At 43.8% G+C, this 19939-nt stretch overlaps 1 protein-coding gene across 5 annotated transcripts in view; it reads right to left on the bottom strand.

The window, feature by feature from the left end:
• POLA1 (DNA polymerase alpha 1, catalytic subunit) overlaps nt 1-19939 on the bottom strand; it is a 353938-nt gene that overhangs the window by 188035 nt on the left and 145964 nt on the right. For all 5 annotated transcript variants that reach the window (XM_084617606.1, XM_084617605.1, XM_084617603.1 and 2 more), the window contains exons 27-30: nt 16389-16421; nt 11412-11504; nt 7254-7459; nt 5401-5533 (exon numbers count right to left, since the gene is read on the bottom strand). In XM_084617606.1, coding sequence (XP_084473732.1) covers nt 5401-5533; nt 7254-7459; nt 11412-11504; nt 16389-16421 — 465 coding nt within the window. The remainder of the gene's footprint in view (nt 1-5400; nt 5534-7253; nt 7460-11411; nt 11505-16388; nt 16422-19939) is intronic.

The following is a 19939-nucleotide window of genomic DNA, read 5'->3' as shown; positions in this document are numbered from 1 at the left end:
TACCTGAGCCAGGAAGGCTGCTGCTGATGCTTGTGCTCTAGTTAAGTGCGCCTTGACTACTGCCAGTGGAGGCATTTTCACCAGCTCACAGAGGTAGCGGATGCAGGCGATGATCCAAGACCAAAATCTTTAAGCAGACATTAGGTGACCTTTTATCCTGTCTGACATCATAACAAACAGCTGCATTGACTTGCAAAACGGCTTTGTCCTGTGGATGTACAAGGCCAGCGCCCTCCTGTAGTAGTCCTATCCTGGGTGTGCAACCTGCATTCCTCTTCCAATTTATGAAGCTTCAGGAAGACGACAGGTAAGTGTATGTCCTGGCTGGTATGAAACTGGGAAACTATCTTGGGCAGAAACGCCGGGTGAGGACGCAGTTGGACCTTATCCTTGTAGAATACCATTTAGGGAAGTTCTGAAAAAGATCTCAGACACCCTGTGGGCAGATGTTACTGCAAACAGGAATGAAACCTTCCAGGAGAGAAGGAGAAGAGAGGAGGAAGCCAGAGGTTCAAAGGGAGGCCCTATGAGCCTTCACAGCATGAGATTCAAGTCCCATGAACAGACAGGGTCCCGCATGTGAGGATAGAGATGCTCCAGATCTTTCAAAAACCGGGCCATCATGTCATGACTGAAGGCTGACCTGCCTTGGAATGGAGAGTGGAAAGCCCAGTACATGTACTTTTTCAACTTAGCCAGGTAAGTCGCTCTGGTGGAGCGCTTTCTGCTACCCAACAAGACCTGTTGAACCTGGGCTGACCATTCCTGCTCTTCCGCATTCAGCCATGGGGTAACCATGCTGTCAAGTGCAACGCCGCCAGATTCGGGTGTAGAAGACTGCCATGGTTCTGGGACAGCAGGTCTGGCCAGAGAGGTAGCCACAGCAGGGCGGCTACCAAAAGGTCCAGCAGCATGCCCAACCAGTGTTGGCAAGGCCACTCGGGAGCTATCAAGATAACTTTTGCCCTGTCCTGTTTGATCTTCATGAGGACTCTGTGGAGCAACGGCACTGGTGGGAAGGCGTACATCAGGGCCCCCAATCACAGGAGCAGGAAAGCATCGGACAGGGAACCCCGTCCATCCCCCAGAGTGAACAGAACACATGGCATTTCCTGTTCTGATGGGACATGAACAAGTCCATCTGCGGAGTCCCCATTTTTGGAAGATCATAATGACTGCCTCTGGATGGAGCGACCACTTGTGGCAAGATGAGAAGGCCCTGCTGAGGCAATCTGCAAACACATTCCTGGTCCCGGGCAGGTTCGCGGTTACTAGATGAATGGTCTCCTGCAGACAAAAGTCCCAAAGGCGGGGAGCTTCTTGGCAAAGGGCCGACGACCTGGCTCTGCCCTGCCTGTTGATCGTGGCGGTATTGTCCATGAGGACCTGCACCACCATTCCCCTCAGGTGGGGCAAGAAAGCCTGGCAGACTAGGTGAATGGCTTTGAGCTCCCTGATGTTGATATGGAGGGCCAAACCATCATTTTGCAGCCAGTGGCCTTGCATGCTGAGCTTGCCCAGGTGGGCTCCCCAGCCCAGGTCCGACGCATTGGAGACCGGGGTCAGCGACGGGGACAGGGCAGCGAAGCAAACTCCCTGCAACATCTATCGGGGGTTCATCCACCAATCCAGAGACAACAGAATGTGATCCGGCACCTTGACCTCCCGATCTAGGTCATGCCTGTTGGGATGTAAACCAACGCCAGCATGCTTGCAGAGGCCAGAGATGGAGCCAGACGTGACTGACCACCAATATACAGGAGGCCATGTGGCCCAACAACCGCAAGCAGGTGTGAGCCATAGCGATCAGGTGGTTCTTCACGTGGGAGATCAGGTCTGACTGGCCTGAAAACGCGCCTCCGGAGGGAAGGCTCTGGGTCACGTTGAATAGAGAATTGCCCCAATGAACTCTATTCATTGGGCTGGCTTTAAGGGGGATTTTTCCTCGTTTGTCAACAGGCCCAGGTCGCAGCGGGCGGAACACACCAGATCAAGGCTTCTCTGGACTTGTTCCCAACACCTGCCCTTGATGAGCCGATTTTCGAGATACGGGAAGACCCGGACCCCGTGACGTCTCAGGTAAGCAGCCCACTGGTGCCACACATTTTGTGAAGACCCTTAGGGCTGATGAGAGGCCAAAGGCAAGTGCCGTGAATTAGAAAATATGTCCGCCCACTATGAAACGGAGTAAACCTCTATGACCTCGGGATATGGAAATAAACGTTCTTCAAGTCAAGGGCAGCATACCAGTCTCCCAAATCCAGGGAGGGGATGATGGAGGCCAAGGAGACCAGGAGAAACTTCAACTTCTTGAGAGACTTATTGAGGCTCAAAGGTCCAGAATAGGTCTGAGGCCCCCTTTTACTTACAGGATCAGGAAATAATGGGAGTAGAATGCCTTTCTTGTCACATCCCGAGGGACCTCCTCCACCATCCCCAGGTGCAGGAGGTTTTCGACTTCTTGAATGAGGAGTTGCTCGTGAGAGGGGTCCCTGAAGAGGGATGAGAAAGGAGGGAGCAGTGGCTGAAAACTGAAGGGAGTAGCCTTTGCGCTGGCCATTGGCCGTGCTGCCAAGGTGGGGCCATTGACGTCGAGACGGCCTCAGGGCCCCAATCGCGCCAGTGGAGTCTGAGCAAGAGGCTGAACTCCCTGCAACATGCTGGAGGAATCCCCTTCCAGCGACCACAGTGGGGCCATCGATGCCTGAGTCTGCCTGCTGACCATCACCACCAGAGCCAGTGCCCGGAGTGAGACGATTGGTGCTGGTATCAAGAAGACTGGTGCCAGGGGGCGACTGGAGACGTGACAGGGAGTGGTCCCACCGGGCAGGTAATTGAGATCTGCACCGGGAGGACGACTAGTGGGAGAGTAAACAGTGCTGGTAGTACGGAGACCAGCACCTCCCTCTAGGTGATCCACATAGAGATAGCAGAGACCACAATCGCAGTGCTGGTGACCCAGGGTGAGCCCCAGAGGATCTGGGCTGCAATTCCGGGGATTTGTGGCGTAGAGATGGAGCGCGCTGTCTTGGCTCGGGGGATCAGCAGTGCTCCACTACCCTCTGAGGAGTCTTAGCAAGCTAGTTTGTCCTCATAGGGAGCCTTTGCTGTTTCCTGCGGCATATGCTGTGTCGGCAGCATAGGCAGAAGCCTCTGTTCTTTCGGCACCAGCGGAGCTTGCGAAGGCGTCTGTGCCGTCAGGGGATTGGGTCCCATACCGCTCCTTGGAGTTGGTGGTGGACCTTTTCAGAGGCTAAGGGCCCTGACTGGGGAGGCATGCACACATGGCTTTGGAGTGGCGGGCGGCCTGAACTGGGTCCCTTGCCTGATGACCCATGGCCCTTCTTGCTTGGAGCTGGAGAACCGTGCTTCCTAGTTTTCTTTTTGGGCGCCGGCAATGGGGATCGGTGCCAGGCAGAGCCGGGTGCACTGCGCATTGAGACCGAGGTACTAGGCGAGTCTTGGCAGGACAGGCAAAGGGCAGACTCCATGAAGAGAGCCCGCAAATGAAGAAGTTTGAAAGTTTTTACAAATATGGCACTTGTCCTTCACGTGTGATTCCCCCAAGCACTTGAGGCAGCTCATGGGGGTCACTTACAGGAGTAGGCCTGTTACAGACCATGCAGGGCTTAAACTCAGGAGACCAAGGCATGCTCCTCCTGGGGCAAAGTCCCCGCTGGGACTCTAACTTCTAACTACACTTAACACTAACTACTATAAACAAACTATTTACAAAACCGTAAGGCTCAAAGTCAGTAGAAACAAAACCGCTAGCCCTTGCAATGCAAGGAAACGTGCTTCGACTAACCACCACGGGCAATAAGAAGGAACTGAGAGGGTGTAGGGCCAGCGATATATACCAACATAGGAGCTCTCAAGGGGGCGCCACTGCCAACCCTACAGTTCCCGCTAAGGCAAAAATCTCCGACGACCGCACACTTGGGCATGCGCACACCTAGAATGGAATCGACATGAGCAAGCATACAAAGAACAATGGGAGATATCTCCAATTGCACTCTTTTTTTTTTTTTTTTTTTTTTTTTTTAAAACAGAAACCTGGTTTAAAACGGTTGTAGTCATACTGGTCTTCAAGAAAAGACAGACAAGGTAATAATGGAACAGCTGTCAATGAGCCACAAAATAGTTGACTCCACAAGCACTGACATGAAAGTGTGTGATTTTCATTACTACTTCATTTAAATTTTCTTGAGGACCAAAGAGTTGCCCAGCAGAGAAGGGGCACTATTATACTGTGGCAAAGCTGGGAGAGAAGAGTCTTTTCATAAGAATTCCAATGGGAAGAGAGAAGCTTTATTAACAAAGAAAGAAGGAAAAAAGTTTTATTCATGGTTCCCAAAAAGGAAGGGAGGAAAGAACATTCTTCACAGCACTCCTGCCAGCTAAGGCAGAACATTCTGGCTCACATTCATGGGCAAGTCCCAGAAGGGGCATCAGAATTAATTTCAGCTCCAGTCTCTGCCATAGAGAGGGAGAACCCAACAATTTGTACTGGACTTCTGGACATACTCTACAGTGAAAATAAACTGAAGAGTACAATGGAAAAGAATCAAGAAGTTATGTCCCACGTTTAAAATAATTAAAGTAATGACTTGGGGGACAATGTTCTCAGCTGTGGCAAAGAAACTACATTCTATTGCTCTGTTCTTGGAGCATGGCCTCACAGACCAAAAAAACAAAGCAAAAACAAACCAGATTTGGGACTCCGAAGAGGTTAGAGACACACACTAGGATCCTCATTCAGCAAGGTACTTCAGCACATGCCTAACTTTGAACATGAATAGTCCCATTGCCTGCCTTTCTTAGGCTGTAAGCTCTTTGGGGCAGGGACCACCTTTTTGTTGGGTGTTTGTACAGCACCTAGCATGGTGAGGTTCTGGTCCTTGTCTGAGGCTCCTAGGGAATATCACAATAGAAGTAACAGGGATTACTCATAGACTTCAAGTCAGGCCTGTTGCTTAAGTCCCTTGCTAAATTGGGGCCCAAGAGCTAGTGGCAGGGAAAATGAAAGGAACAGAAGAGTAGGAGTGATAAATTTAAAAGAAAGAATCAAGTTAAAAAAGAGGGGGATTGGCCATTTCCTCTTTTGACGTAGAGAGGTGGACCAGGATCAATATTTTCAGGAACCATACAACTTTTCCCAGCACTAGTTCTGGATCACTGACCAGAAAGACAAACTAAAATCCCTGGTAATATCATATCAAATGCATGAAGAAATCATTAATGACTGTCCATCCCTTGCCTGAGTTTGGTGAAACAGCATGTAAACAAGACACATATACTACAGCATTTTTAACTATAAAAGGTCTTGCAAAATAGTTTTATGGGGGGAAAAAGAAACCTGAAAATCTTATCAGTAGCTGATGAGTGGTACCATTTTACCTTGTTGATTTCAAATTGGCTTATTGGGACTCTGCCATTTATCACATTTTCTCCAATTTCTATTAGTCGTCTTTGAATGTTTTCCACGATTGTGTCTCGGGACTGGTCAGAAAGAATCTGACCAATTACATAGCTGTAAAGAAGTAGATGCAAACAAAACTTTTTTTTAAAATACAGAGGGTATCTTCGTCTTTAAAAAATACCATAGTAAATATGTGCATCTCTCTTTGTTACCTCTAAAAACTACAAACGGAAGACAAAGTTTACCTCAAAATTAACAATGCTTTTTCCCATGATCGCTTACATGTTTTAATTGAAACTATTTCTTGAAACTATTTTAAAATGATGGACCCAATGCATTTCTAATGTCCCCCCTCAGTGGTGTTTTGACATTTACTAATCCACAAAAGGTATCCAAAATGAGAGAAAATTTGACTATGAAGTCTGTTCACTCTAACTTCCTGCCTATTTCTGGAAAAATGTATACAGAGGGTCTGCCAGCTGCAGTACTTAATCACTGAAGAACCCTGACAAACATTTGTATAGCTTTAATTACTCATACATTCCTAACGTGGAGAAATTTGTTTCTATTATGATGCATCTTTTCGTAGAAAATACAACAGTTAAGAATAGTAAGCAAGTGTGTAGTGTACATTTACAGATAAAGAGGCATCAATTTCTGGGTACTTTAAACTAATATTTTCCAAGAGGCTGTATGCAATACAAATTGACTCAGCCATAAAATGACCACCTCTCTGTCAAATCAAAAGTATTCTTCCTATAGTACTAATTGTATAATCTCTGTAAAAGTTGAGTGCAAGAGAGGCTCCATATGCTTCACACAGTAAATGCCAATAAATCAAATCATTGATACCACACACAATCTTCTTTAACAAATAAAAGGATCTAAATGAATGACAAAAGAGCTCTTCAGGACAGTGACCACATCTTCCATTTTGAGTGCTTTTGCAAACTTAAAATTTATTAACAACTCTTTAAAGCTGTAATTTGCCACAGTGTAGTATCAAACTCCCTACGCCTCCTTCAAAAATCTCAACCTAAGAACCCAAATCAATGATAAAACATGTGAGAATACATACATGTCTCACAATTCCTGAATTCAGGTTTATTGTGCTATATATTTAATTGCTTCAGAGGAAATGCAAAATTTAAGATTTACAAGAAAGTGAGACCAACCGACAGTAAAAATAGAGCTTTTTAAGTGTAAACATATAATCTGTTACTGGTTTAAAATCTTTCAATATTTTGATAGGCTGTTCTGAGTCCTTTTAAAAATTAGTTAAAGCACTTTCTGTACTTAATACAGGAGTTAGAGTCAGAGTTTAAAGGCTTGAAGGGACCACCAAATGATCTAGTCTGACCTCTTGTATATATATCACAGGCCACCAACACTACCCAGCGCCCACACACCAAACCCAACACTGAAATTAGACGACGGCCCTCAGGAGAGTATATCATTATGGGTCACAAGAGGAGAGTAGAAGGGACCAAAGTGCACCAATGCCCAAGGCCACTGCAATGGCAGGGAACTGACTGAGATATACCCAGGTAATCCCAGCAAGAGACCTGCACCCCATGCTGCAGAAGAGGATGAAAAACCCCCAAGGTCACTGGCACTGCCAATCTGACTTAAGGAAAAATTCCTTCCTGACCTCACATATGGCAATCACTTAGAACCTGAACACTGGCTATAAACAGTAGCAACATTTTTCCTGTGAGAGAGACATTAGCGACATCTAGCAGCTCACATGTTAATGAAGATTGTGTGTGAGATTTTCAAGAGTCGTACATCATGAGATGAAAATAAAGTCAATATTAAAAGCAAAACTCACTTTCCAGTTTCTTTTGCAAGATCACACCAGTCTCTTCGGACTATGTCCAATCCTTTCAATTCCTGTTTAGTAACATATTTCCCATCTCCTGTTGGCTCCACCATCAGAGCAGCATATTTCTTCTTCTTTAACAGTAGCAAGGACTTGAAGACCCCATCAATATCAATCTCCAACAATTTGTACAGCTTGTTCACTTCACTTTTAATCTGTGATACATTATCACCATTAAACCAAATGCAACATCTCAGTAATTAACACACATTACTTTCAAGAATACATGCATCAGGCTGAAGTTTCATAGCAGTCATACTTTATGTTGTGTGCTTATACAGACATATTTTATACATTGGATAGATGTTTTCAGTATAGCAATACTTATTAACTACCGGTTTCAGAGTAGCAGTCATGTTAGTCTGTATCCGCAAAAAGAAAAAGGAGGACTTGTGGTAACTTAGAGACTAACAAATTTATTTGAGCATAAGCTTTCGTGAGCTACAGCTCACTTCATCGGATGCATGGAAATGGTAGATACACAAAGTAGGTCCTGGGGTCAACTGTGCTATAAGACATCTGTCCCCATGAATCTGGGGTCTGCCTCCCTTCTGAACAATTTTGGCCTCTTTGCATCTGCATAATTCATGAACAGGTTGGTTGAAGGAAGTCTGAACAATAAGACAGAAAATCTCCTGATTCAACCATCACTGAGAATTGATGACTCTGCACCTGCTGAGCTGGACAATCTTTTGATTCAGGTCCCCGTTTGATGTGGATCGCTCTGAGGGAAAGGAAGAATTGTTCTACCTACCTCATTATTTCTACTGCTTCTACATGTAGTACTGGACTCCTTGCTCCCCCTTGGTTGATTAAATATGCAACTGCATTCGTACTGTCTGATTGATGCAGCATGTGGTTCCCTGTTAGGGTGGGCTGGCTTGATTGTGGAGCTAGCTTGACTACTCTCAGCTCTAAGATGTTTATGCTGCAACCCTTTTTTCCTCCTCACTCCAGAGGCCCTGGGCTCTTTGGGTGTCCAAGTGAGCTCCTCAGCCACCCAGGCTGGCAATGGTTGTGAAAACTAAAGGATCTGGAAATAAGATGGTCAACCTTTAGTATGAAGGCTTCAGCACTTCCGATGCATAATTGTGACGAAGTGAACCCTATGTATGACACCAGGAGTCCTAGCAGTTAGAGGCATAGAGCTATGGTAGCCTTCCCACGGCTCTGGAGCAAGAAAATGAATTCCTAGGTGGAACAAGAGAATTTTTCTTGGCATCAATATCGAAACCATATGCCTAGAGGAGATTCAAAGTGCAAGTTATGGCCCTGTCTTCTGCTGACTGCGATGAAGCTCTGATCAGGATGTCATCCAGGAAGGGATACAGATGAGTTCCTTGTGACCTGCCTCTGGTTATTATCACCATCAACACCTTTGTAAAAATTTTGGGAGCCAAGGACAGGCTGAACGGGAGTGTTTGGTACGGATAATGTTTGCTCTTGCAGGTGAACTTCAGAAGTCTGCTGTGGCATGGTCTGATGGGTGTATGGAGATACATGTCCACTAGATCTATTGAAGTCAAGAAATGCCCCGGGACACGAATGACACGTAGAGGCCAGGATCTCCAACCCAAACTTCATTTTCTTCATCCACTTGGACATTTTGACATCAAGAATGGTGCTAATATACCCTGTATGCTTCTATACAATGAAGAAGATGGAGTAGAACCCAGAGAGCCTTTCTTGTAAGGGAACACTATCACCCCATTTTTAGATGAGATATTTCATTCTGCAACAGATTGTGTTTTATGGGATTGTTGTAGGTGCGTTGACTGGATGTAAAACAGTTGGAGTGTAGCTCACAACTCAAGGGAGTATCCTTGGCTATTTTATTGACCCAGTTGTCTGTGATTAATGAAAACCATTCCTCTAGGAAATGGGAAGTCCTGGCCCCTGGATTCAGTTTTGGGCAGAGGCCTATGTGATCTTCATCATAAAATGGATTGTGGGGGGAGGGAAGGGAGACTGAGGTCCTGCTGGACTTTCCCCCTTCACCTCAATTTCACTTAGGGCATCTGTTGTCCCTTCACTGGTACTCCTGTAAGGAAGAGGGGTGAAAGAAGCACCTCCCTGTGAAGGCCAGTCTATCTGTCTCCTGAGGGTGCTTAGTGGAGAAGGGAAAGACTTTGGATTTTGCTGCATTGTCACCCTCCAGCTTTTCTCCAAAAAGAAGAGAGCCTGTAAACTTGACTGAGCACAGAACCTGCTTAGAGTGAGTATCCACCTTCCAGGGTCAGAGACTTAAGATGGTGCCTGGCTACTGAGCTGGAAGACAGCTTGGGCTGAGGACTTCATTGCATCCATTAAGGCATCAGCTACCAACACTGTTGCTAGGAATACTTTCTCTAAAACAACCCTTTGAAATCTTCCAACCAGGAAAGAGAGACTCTTGCAAAGCAGTTATCTGCCAGGGACGCACAGAGGGTGGTGAAAGCGGCTTCAAAGCCCTCAGAGTGGCTTCCATCTTTCTATCTATGGGTTTTTTGGGGAAGAACTCCCCTTCTGAGGGAATAACCATATCCCTGGCAAAGAACGCTACAGTGGTGTCAACCTTCAGTATCTCAACAGTAGAGTCCTTTGGTTCTTGAATGTTGTAGAGCCTGAGGTAACTCGTTAATATGCTGCCCTGATCAGGCTTGTTCCATTTATCCTTAATCACTTCCTCAAAGGATAAGTGAAGGGGTAGTGCAGCCTCAGGGGAGGATTTTGAAGGGCGCAATCTGCTCTGAGGCTTACTGACAGGAGCCTGTCAGGTTTCAGAGCTAGATAACTCACCTTCCTACTGGAGAATTAGCAGCTCTGCTGCAGCTTTGGTGAGGCCTTTTGCCACTTGCCTCAGGAGCCAGGGCCCTCTCGAGAGGTCTGTCTCAGAATCCAGTCCCCAAGATGGGAGGGGAGATTCATTGCTGGAACTCTCCTGGTCAGCTTTGGGAGTGGAGCTGATTAGAAGCCCCGCTTCTTTTTTCCCCGGGACCCACTTTAAGATGCGGGGCGGGCAGGAAGAGAATTTGTGGCCACCTCAAGCTTACCCAATTTGTTCTGCAGGTGCTTCTGGGACTTATCCCCTCACTTTTGGAAGCTCTTTCTGCACTGCATTGGGGTTCCTGCTCCATTTCCCCCCCATCAATCACAGCTGCCTCAGTAGTACAGTGACTCCACCTGCCTGTCCAACTCTCAGCCCTGGGACCTAATGAAGTCTCGGACAGAAAGTTGGGTCCAGGCTAGGCACAACTCTCCATCTATCAAGCCTAGGAAAGCTACCTCACAGAGAACAATGCTTAGATTTGACCCAGTGCTTTCTTGGCTGCTTTGCCTTGCCATGCCATGCCTAAATCAGGATTGCTCTATTGAACTGCGGTAATATCTGCTGCCATATTGTCTATTGCTATTATGCACAACTAGACCATATACAGCACAGAGCTTCGATCCTAACTGTAAATTTCCAAACAGTCTTGAGAGCAGTGTATTTTCTTTCATCCCATGTAGCACAGCAACCAAGAATATAAAGAAAATTAATTTCTGAAAAACATTTAAGTGTATTCAAAATGCCATTCCAAGCCAAAGGCTGTGCAACAACTTCTCTTCATACTGTTCGCTTTCTGCCCTGCATCAGCTCTCGTAAAATTCAAGATTCTCACCCTCCAACTGCAAGGCTCAATTTTATCCTGCCTCCTCTTATAGTTCTTCTCTCAGTTTCCTTGGTATCCTTTTCCACTTCCTACACAGATGCAAGTCCTCTCATCTTATTTCTTCCTTTCCTCCCTTTCTATCATGGCTCCTTCTGCACCAGTCTCCTCATTCTCACCTCCTTAGAACCTCCCTCCACTCTTTCTTCAAATCATTTCTTGAAAATACGTGTGTTTAGGAAATCCATCTACCCTTTCTTTCATCATTAGCAATGCACAAACCCTTCGTGTTTTGAACTGGTCTCCTATATTTTTGTCTTGCATTTGTATACATTCCAACAGATGACATATTTAGGACACCCAAACCTTTTCTCACTAAATTTGTGTGTGGTGTTTCTCTCTCTCTCACACACATATTCTTGTGACACCCATGTATGAAGTCTATTAGAAATATTTTTTTCCTTCAAAATTCCCTTACCTTGTTCCCCAGCTTGAAAACCTCCTCCAGGTTGGTGCTATTTGTATTTATCATAATGGAATCTGTATCTCCATAAATCACTTCAAGGTTCATCTAAATAAAACAAGCAGATTTAAACAAACAACCTAACTTTTACTTTACTTTCTCTAGTCTCTGGGTAAGGATAAAAGGGATAAAAAAACCGAACAAGGATAGTGATAGGGGTCTACTACAGATCACCCAACCAGGAAGAAGAGGTGGATGAGTCTTTTTTATAAACAACTAACGAAATCATCCAAAGCACAAAACTTGGTGGGGATGGGGCACTTCAACTACCCAGATATCTGTTGGGAAAATAACATGTCAGGACACAGACTGTCCAACAAGTTCTTGGAATGTATTGGAGACAACTTTTTATTTCAGAAGTTGGAGAAAGCTACCAGGGGAGAGGCTGTTCTAGCTTTGATTTTGACCAATAGGGAGGAACTGATTCAGAATTTGAAAGTGGAAGGCAGTTTAGGTGAAAGTGATAATAAAATGGCAGAGTTCATGATTCTTCAAGATGGCAGGAGAGAAAACAGCACCATAAAGAATGATTTCAAGGCGGCAGACTTTCAAAAACTCAGGGGATTGGTAGAGAAGATCCCATGGGAAGCAAGTCTAAGGGAAAAAACAGTTCAAGAGAGTTTGCAGTTTTTCAAAGGGACATTATTAAGGGCACAAGAGCTACATAGGAAATATAGGAAGCAAGGCAAAAAAACATGCTGGCTTATCCAGGATATTGTCAGTGATCTGAAACTCAAAAAAGTGCTACAAAAAGTGGAAACTAGGTCACATTACAAAGGATAAATATTAACAAACAACACAGGTATGTAGGGCAAAATTAGAAAGGCCAAGGCACAAAATGAGATTAAACTGGCTAGAGACAAAGGGTAACAAAAAAAATTCTACAAATATATCAGAAGCAAGAGGAAGACCATGGACAGAATAGGCCCATTACTCAATGGCGGGGGGGAGGGGGGGAAAACAACAGAAAATGTTGAAACAGCAGAAGTGCTAAGTGACTTTTTTGTTTCAGTTTTCACCAAAAAGGTTAGTAGAGATTGGACATCTAACATAATGAATGCCAGTGAAAATGAGGTAGGATAAGAGGCTAGAATAGGAAAGGAACAAATTAAAAATTACTAAAACAAGTTAGATGTCTTCAAGTCACCAGGGCTTAATGAGATACATACTAGAATACTAGCTGACTGAAGAGATATCTGAGCCACTAGCAATTATCGTCAAAAAGTCATAGAAGATGGGAGAGATTCTAGAGAACTGGAAAAGGGCAAATATAGTGCCAACCTATTAAAAGGGAAATAAGGACAACCTAGGGAATTACAGACCAATAACTTCAATACCCAGAAAGGTAATGGAGCAAATAATTAAACAATCAATTTCCAATCACCTAGACGATAACTACTAACAGTCAGCATAGACTGTCAAGAACAAATAGTGTCAAACCAACCTAATAGCTTTCTTTGACAGGGTAACAAGCCTTGTGGTTAGGTGGGGGAAGCAGTAGATCTGCTCTATCTTGACTTTAGTAAGTCTCTTGATACAGTCTCACATTATCTTCTCATAAACAAACTAGGGAAATACAATCATTCTAGACAGAGCTACTATAAGGTGGGTGCATAACTGGTTGGAAAACCGTTCCCAGAGAGTAGTTATCAGTGGTTCACAGTCAAGCTGCAAAGACACTTATCAAGTGGGGTCCTGCAGAATCAGTTCTCGGTCTGGTTCTGTTCAATATCTTCATCAATGATTTAGATAATGGCAGAGAGTAGACTTAAAGTTTGCGGACGATACTAAGCTGGGAGGGATTCCAAGTGCTTTCAGGGATAGGATTAAAATTCAAAATGATCTGGAGAAATGGTGTCAAGAAAATAGGATGAAATTCAGTAAGGAGAAATGCAAAGTCCCTTAAGAAGGAACAAGCAGTTGCACACATACAAAATGGGAAATGACTGCCTAGGTAGCAGTGCTGAGGAAAGGGATCTGGGAGTCATAGTAGATCACAAGCTAAATATGAGCCAACAGTTTAACACTCTAGCAAAAAAAAAAAAAAAAACCACACACATTCTGTGATGTATTAGCAGGAGTGTTGTATGCAAGAGAAGAGAAGTAATTCTTCTACTCTACACTGCGCTGATAAGGCCTCATTTAGAGTATTGTGTCTAGTTCTGGGTGCCACATTTTAGGAAAGATGTGGACAAACTGGAGAAAGTCCAGAAAAGAACAACAAAAATGATTAAAAGCCTAGAAAACATGACTTATGGGGAAGACTGAAAAAAATGGGTATGTTTAGTCTGGAGAAGAGAAGACTAACAGGGGAAATGACTACAGTTTTCAAGTACATAAAAGGTTGTTACAAGGAGGAGGAAGAAAAATTGTTCTCCTTAACCTCTGAGGATAGTACAAGAAGCAAAGGGCTTAAATTGCAGCAAGGGAGGGTAAGGTTGAACATTAGGAAAAATTCCTCTCAGGGTTGTTAAGCACTGGAATAAATTGCCCAGGGAGGTTGTGAAATCTCCATCATTGGAGATTTTTAAAAGCAGGTTAGAAAAATACCTGACAGGGATGGGCTAGATAATACTAGTCCTGCCATGAGTGCGGGGGAATGGACTAGATGACCTCTTGAGATCCCTAACAGGCTACAATTCTGTATTGTACTCCATCACATTTTCAAAATTTGAGCAAAATGTTTACACAATGCATTATTAGTTTAACAGTAAAATATCTAAATAAAGCAAAGCAGGATTATATTTAAAAGTTTACATTTCATTAAAATGTATATATGTAAACATATGTGTAGACCTGTGTGTGTATTCAAGGGGGAGAAATCAAGCATGAGACAACTAAGTAAACTCTAAAAAAAGAAAAACCAGGCAGACTTTTCAGTTGTACGTTCTGCCACTTAGTATATTTTTCAACACCATATGGGATACAGAATACTGTAAGATGGAAGTGAGAAGTGGAAGAAAATAAATTAACAATTCTGGTCTTAAGAATTCCACTCATATTATCATCAATTGTCATTTTGGTTGGCTGAGAGGGGAGAGAGAAAAAGACCATGAGACTGTCAGACACAGACTATTCAAGACAAGGTGTGTTTGCTTATAGCCAACATCTTTGAAGAGTAATATGATAGCCTGGAGATCCATTTGCAACCATCACAACACTGCTGCAAAGTACCCACATCATATAAAAAACAGCATTTATCTGCCAAATTTCAAGGGAACCCATCACAGTCATATTTGACTGACAGATACAGTCATTAAGAACACTACAAAGTTATCCACAGTGGATTCCGCTCTTTCTTCACCTCTTCCAGATTCAGCATTTGGCTTACTCTTCTCTCTCCGCCACTTCAATATTTTTTTAAGAAGGTTTTTGCCAAAAGGCAACTCTTTCAATGTGCTCTGAAAGGAGTTAGGCTTTGCCTCAGTCTTCCTCTTTTGTTTAGTCCTTACATTGGCCAGAAGCCTTGACAGAGAATGTATTTTTCCTTTTGGATAAAAATCTAACCACAGTGTTCCATGTGTTTTCCATCTCCAGATCTGGAGATGAACACAGAAACTCCTTCTTGTGCAGAGCACATTTGCCTGCCTCCTTAGCAGAAAAAAGGCACCATAACAATACACTGAATTATATCCAGGTCAAAACTCATAGAAACAGAAGATGGGCATAATTTCCTAGCAAGGTAGAGGTGAAAGAAGGCAACTGTCACCACTATTACTACCCAGATATTCAGGATTAGCAAGAAATCTAGTGGGATCCTATCACCTTGACAAATGAAGACCAGATGCGGGAGAGGTCAGTGCAGTTAAACAAATCCATATTAAACTCCAAATAGCATATGTCATAAATATAAAGGGAAGGGTAAACACCTTTAAATCCCTCCTGGCCAGAGGAAAAACCCTTTCACCTGTAAAGGGTTAAGAAGCTAAGATAACCTCGCTGGCACCTGACCAAAATGACCAACGAGGAAACAAGATACTTTCAAAGCTGGAAGGGTGGGGGGAACAAAGGGTTCTCTCTATCTGTGGGATGATTTTGCCGGGACCAGAGCAGGAATGCAGGTCAGAACTCCTGTAAAGAGTTAGTAAGCAATCTAGTTAGATATGCGTTAGATTCTGTTTTGTTTAAATGACTATAAAATAAGTTGTGCTGAATGGAATGTATATTCCTGTTTTTGTATCTTTTTGTAACTTAAGGTTTTGCCTACAGGGATTCTCTATGTTTTGAATCTGATTACCCTGTAAGGTATTTACCATCCTGATTTTACAGAGGTGATTCTTTTACTTTTTCTTGAATTAATATTCTTCTAAGAACCTGATTGCTTTTTCACTGTTCTTAAGATCCAAGGGTTTGGGTCTGTGCTCACCTATGCAAATTGGTGAGGATTTTTATCAAGCCTTCCCCAGGAAAGGGGGTATAGTGCTTGGAGGGATATTTTGGGGGGTGGGGGGAGACGTTTCCAAGTGGGCTCTTTCCCTGTTCTTTGTGTAACTCTTTGGTGGTGGCAGCTTTTAACCTAAGCTGGTAAGAATAAGCTTAGGGGGTCTTTCATGCAGGTCCCCACATCTGTACCCTAGAGTTCAGAGTGAGGAAGGAACCTTCACAGTATATTATCACCATATAATAGAATAAAAAGGGAGCCCAAAAAAATTCCTAGTAAAACTCTAGAACACAGAGCATAACAGGCCTGTGAGTAAACTCTAATTAGCACTGTTGCTAATTTGCTAGAAACTCTCTCACATAGGCTTCAAGCAGGGGCTAGATCACATTGGTGTTAAGAGAAGAAAAAAAGCTATAATCCATTAGGAAAGACTACATTTGTAAACTAGGCATCCCAAAAAGTGATTTCAAGTTTGTTTGTTTCTGAGAATAAAAAATTTCACCAGGTGTGCTATTTAAGGGTTGTTGTATAATGAAAATGTTCCGCAGTACCTTCTGCACCATCTCCTTAGTATGCATCAAAATCTGAAATAAAAAAAAATGATCAAATATTAATGCATGATATAATTACAAGTTAACATATGAGAATATCCATCACATAGTTAATTCCAAATGTTTGTGGCTTTCAAAACATGAAACAAACTATCTGTCTCTTCTGGTAATAAATATGGCCACCCTAATACTCATAGTAAGAGCACAAATCCTTGGCTCACCTAGCATTAAATGGAGCTTACTTACATGTAACTGGAGGTTCTTCGAGATGCATGGTCCCTATAGGTATTCCACACATGGGTGCCCATGCGTGCCACACATCTGAGTCCAGAGATTTGTAGCAAACAGTGTCTGTTGGTCCTCACCTGCGCAGTTGTTCCCCTAATGCTCTGAACCGAGGGCATCTCAATGCTTCTCAAGTTCCGCCTATTCCCCCGAATCAGGCAAGATCTGAAGCAGAGGGAAAGGATGGTGGGTAGTGGAATACAGATAGGGACCACACATCTCAAAGAGCCTCCAATAACAGGTAAGTAATCTCCATTTCTTCTTGAGTTCTGATCACCATATGGATTCCACATGTGGGTGACTGGTAAGAAGTATTTGAACAGGAGGATGGGTCCAAGGATGCAGTTGGTAGGAATGTCTGTAATACTACTGTCCCCACAGCTGCAACTGCAGAAGAGGCCTGCAGTAAGGTGTAATGCTTCTTAAAGGTATGGATAGAGCTTCAGGTAGTTGCCTCACAAATGTCCAGTATAACTACTTCAGCAAATTAATTGTGGTCATGTGCATAAAGCTAGAGTCACCTTCTGTCAGAGGACGGAAGGCACTGATTGCTGACAGGTGGACCCACACCAAGCTAAAAGTCCAGACATCTTGTGGAACAGGAGAAAGTCTAAAATAACAGGAATGCCTGCTGACTCTGGAGATAACTGTTCCTGCTGTGTCCAGGCAGAGAAACTCCTCCAATCAGCTAGAAAGGATTTTCTCATGGAAACTTTCCTGCTGCAAATTAGGACAGCCTCTGAGCATGCAATTTCTATATCTGACACCCATCCAAATACCAGGCTGTGAGGTGAAGAGGGTTGGGCTGGTATGTCTGATTCCGGCATTTTCATGAGTTAAATACAGAAAGGGTTGGATACAGATGGGAGGACGGGTTGACATTTGTAGAAAGTCAGGAAAACAAAGCTGTCTGGGCCAATTGGGTGAGATATGGAACTCCCAGTTGGAGCCAGTGGTGCCAATCTTCCAGCCTCGGAGATGGAATCAGAGCTGGTACTGTCGGATCCTTCTTCCTTCGTGCCTTCCCTTCTTGGTGGGAAGATTTATGGGGACCTAATTCTTTAGGACCCATGAACAAGGACTCACCCAACTTGGACCAAGATGGGGAGGATCCTTTTCCTTGGAGGCAGGCCTGGATGAGAATCTGTCCTTATGCTTATGACCACGTCCCCTAGTCTTGTGACAAAATTTCTTAGGCTTAACACTTTTGATCTCGGTTTCAAAGCTTGTGCTCAGAGGGGCGCTGCTCAGTCTGAAGTAATTTTACAGGTGGTTCTCCCTGGCCTGGATCCCACTGGGGTCTCATTGCATTCTCCAGGAGACGTTTCTGCAGATGGGGCTCTCTTCTCTGGTGGGCTCAGGGAGATCAGAAGGAACAAACGCTGCAGTGATGTGAGCCTCTCAGAGGCAGTAAATACAGCACTTGTGTTTATCGCTGACAGAGAAGGAATGTGGGCAGGAGATACAGTCCTTAAACCCCAGGAATCTGGGCACACCTTCTCCATGGGAAGAGGCTCCCCAAAACAGGGAGAAGCGAAACACACTAGACTAACTAAAAAATACTTTAAAAAAAGCTAAGGCTAAGGTTACTAAGAACATTGACAATATATAGTTACAGATTTTGAAAGCATAGGAAGATCATTTCGGACACAGAGGATTTCAACTCAGACCATGCGACAGTAAGAAGGAACTAGAGAAGTGTTGGCCCATGCCACCCTTCATGACCTCGGTTTACAGCACAAAGAGAGCAATTGCACAGGCACAAATCAAACCAATGGATACTATTTGCTACATATCTCTGATCTCAGGCACATGGAGCAACATGGACACCCGCGTGTGGAATACCGGCACTAACAGCAGAATCTCTCTTCATATTAGCCCACCTAAACAACATTAATATAGTCTTAAAAATAATAACTGGAGCTAAAGATATTCTCATTTTTAAATAATGCTTACGGAATGGTACAAGTCAGAAGGAATCTATAGTAGTTCATTCTAGTCCATTAATAGTGCCTCAAGCTAGGAACTATTTTGTTATACCTTAGCCATTGGTAAGATTGGTGTTTACTCTAGCTATGAATATTCTCAAAAGATGGTCCCTTAACTGGACTGTTCTGATGTATAACTTAAATATTTTTCTAATGTTTAACATAAGTTTTCCTTGCAGCAACTAAAGACCATTACTACCTTTGTCTCCATTGGCTAGTGATAACTAATCCCTCTGTATAAATAAACATTATTAGTAGGGTCTTGAAATTTGGTAGGGGGGTGGCCTTTGTGTCAGGGAGGTGTCTTTTGCAGTTTCTATGAAAATCTATCCAAGTTTGGCCATTTTATAAACCTGGGGGGGGGAGAGGGGGATCCACAGTTCACACATGCTCGGTATACACTTAGATTTTAAGCAGCTAAATTCTTCAAAGATTCTACAGTACGTATACTCCAACCTAAGTCTAAGGAGAGGTTACTCATTGTCTGCAGTAACTGAAGTTCTTCCAGATGCGTCCTCCTATGGGCGCTCCACTTCAGAGACACATCGGGGGTTCATGCACCCCTGAAGGGGAGCACCCATATGAACGTTACTTGTAGGGAAGTCCTGCTTCTTCTCCAATTGCAGCATTGAGCTGCTGAGGTCTACGCCAGGTCCGGGCACCTAAACTGTGAGCAGGGAGACTGTCCCTCTCCTGGGCTTTCTGTGTACGTCTACACAGCCTGCAGCAGTGAGTCTGAGTGCCTGAGTCAACAGACTCGGGCTTGTGCTATGGTGGTAAAAATAGATATTTAGACATTCAGGCTCAGGCTCTGAAGCCTAGGAAGGAAAAGGTGGATTTCAGAGCTCAAGCCCGAACATCTACAAAGGTATTTTTTACCACCATAGCACAAGTCCAAGTCTGTTGACCCACACTCTAAGACTCACTGCTGCAGTCTGTGTAGACATACCCCATGACCATCCCCACTCTCCACTGGGCTCAGGAACCCTGGATGAGAAAGCTGCCTGAACCAAATGCAGAGGAGATAAAAAGAAATTCCATCATGTGCCACTTTTTCTTCGTTTGTTTAAAAAAACCAAAAAACAAAACAAAACACACCTAGGCTATTATAGCACAAACAAAAACAACCTTAATTCTGAAGTTTTCCTAACTTTTAAGCGCTTAAGCTTTGCAAACAATGTCTTCTTAACACTTTATATATGAGTTATGTCTTTTTCAGACTTTTCTTCAGACAATATGAGTGCTTGACTACTTTTGGTCTTACCCTGTAAACCTTTT

The sequence above is a fragment of the Lepidochelys olivacea genome (genome assembly GCF_965140295.1).
Source record: "Lepidochelys olivacea isolate rLepOli2 genome assembly, chromosome: 1".
Lineage (NCBI taxonomy): Eukaryota > Metazoa > Chordata > Testudines > Cheloniidae > Lepidochelys > Lepidochelys olivacea.
Note: the sequence above shows the minus strand (reverse complement) of the source record. Positions and strands in the feature narration are given on the sequence as shown.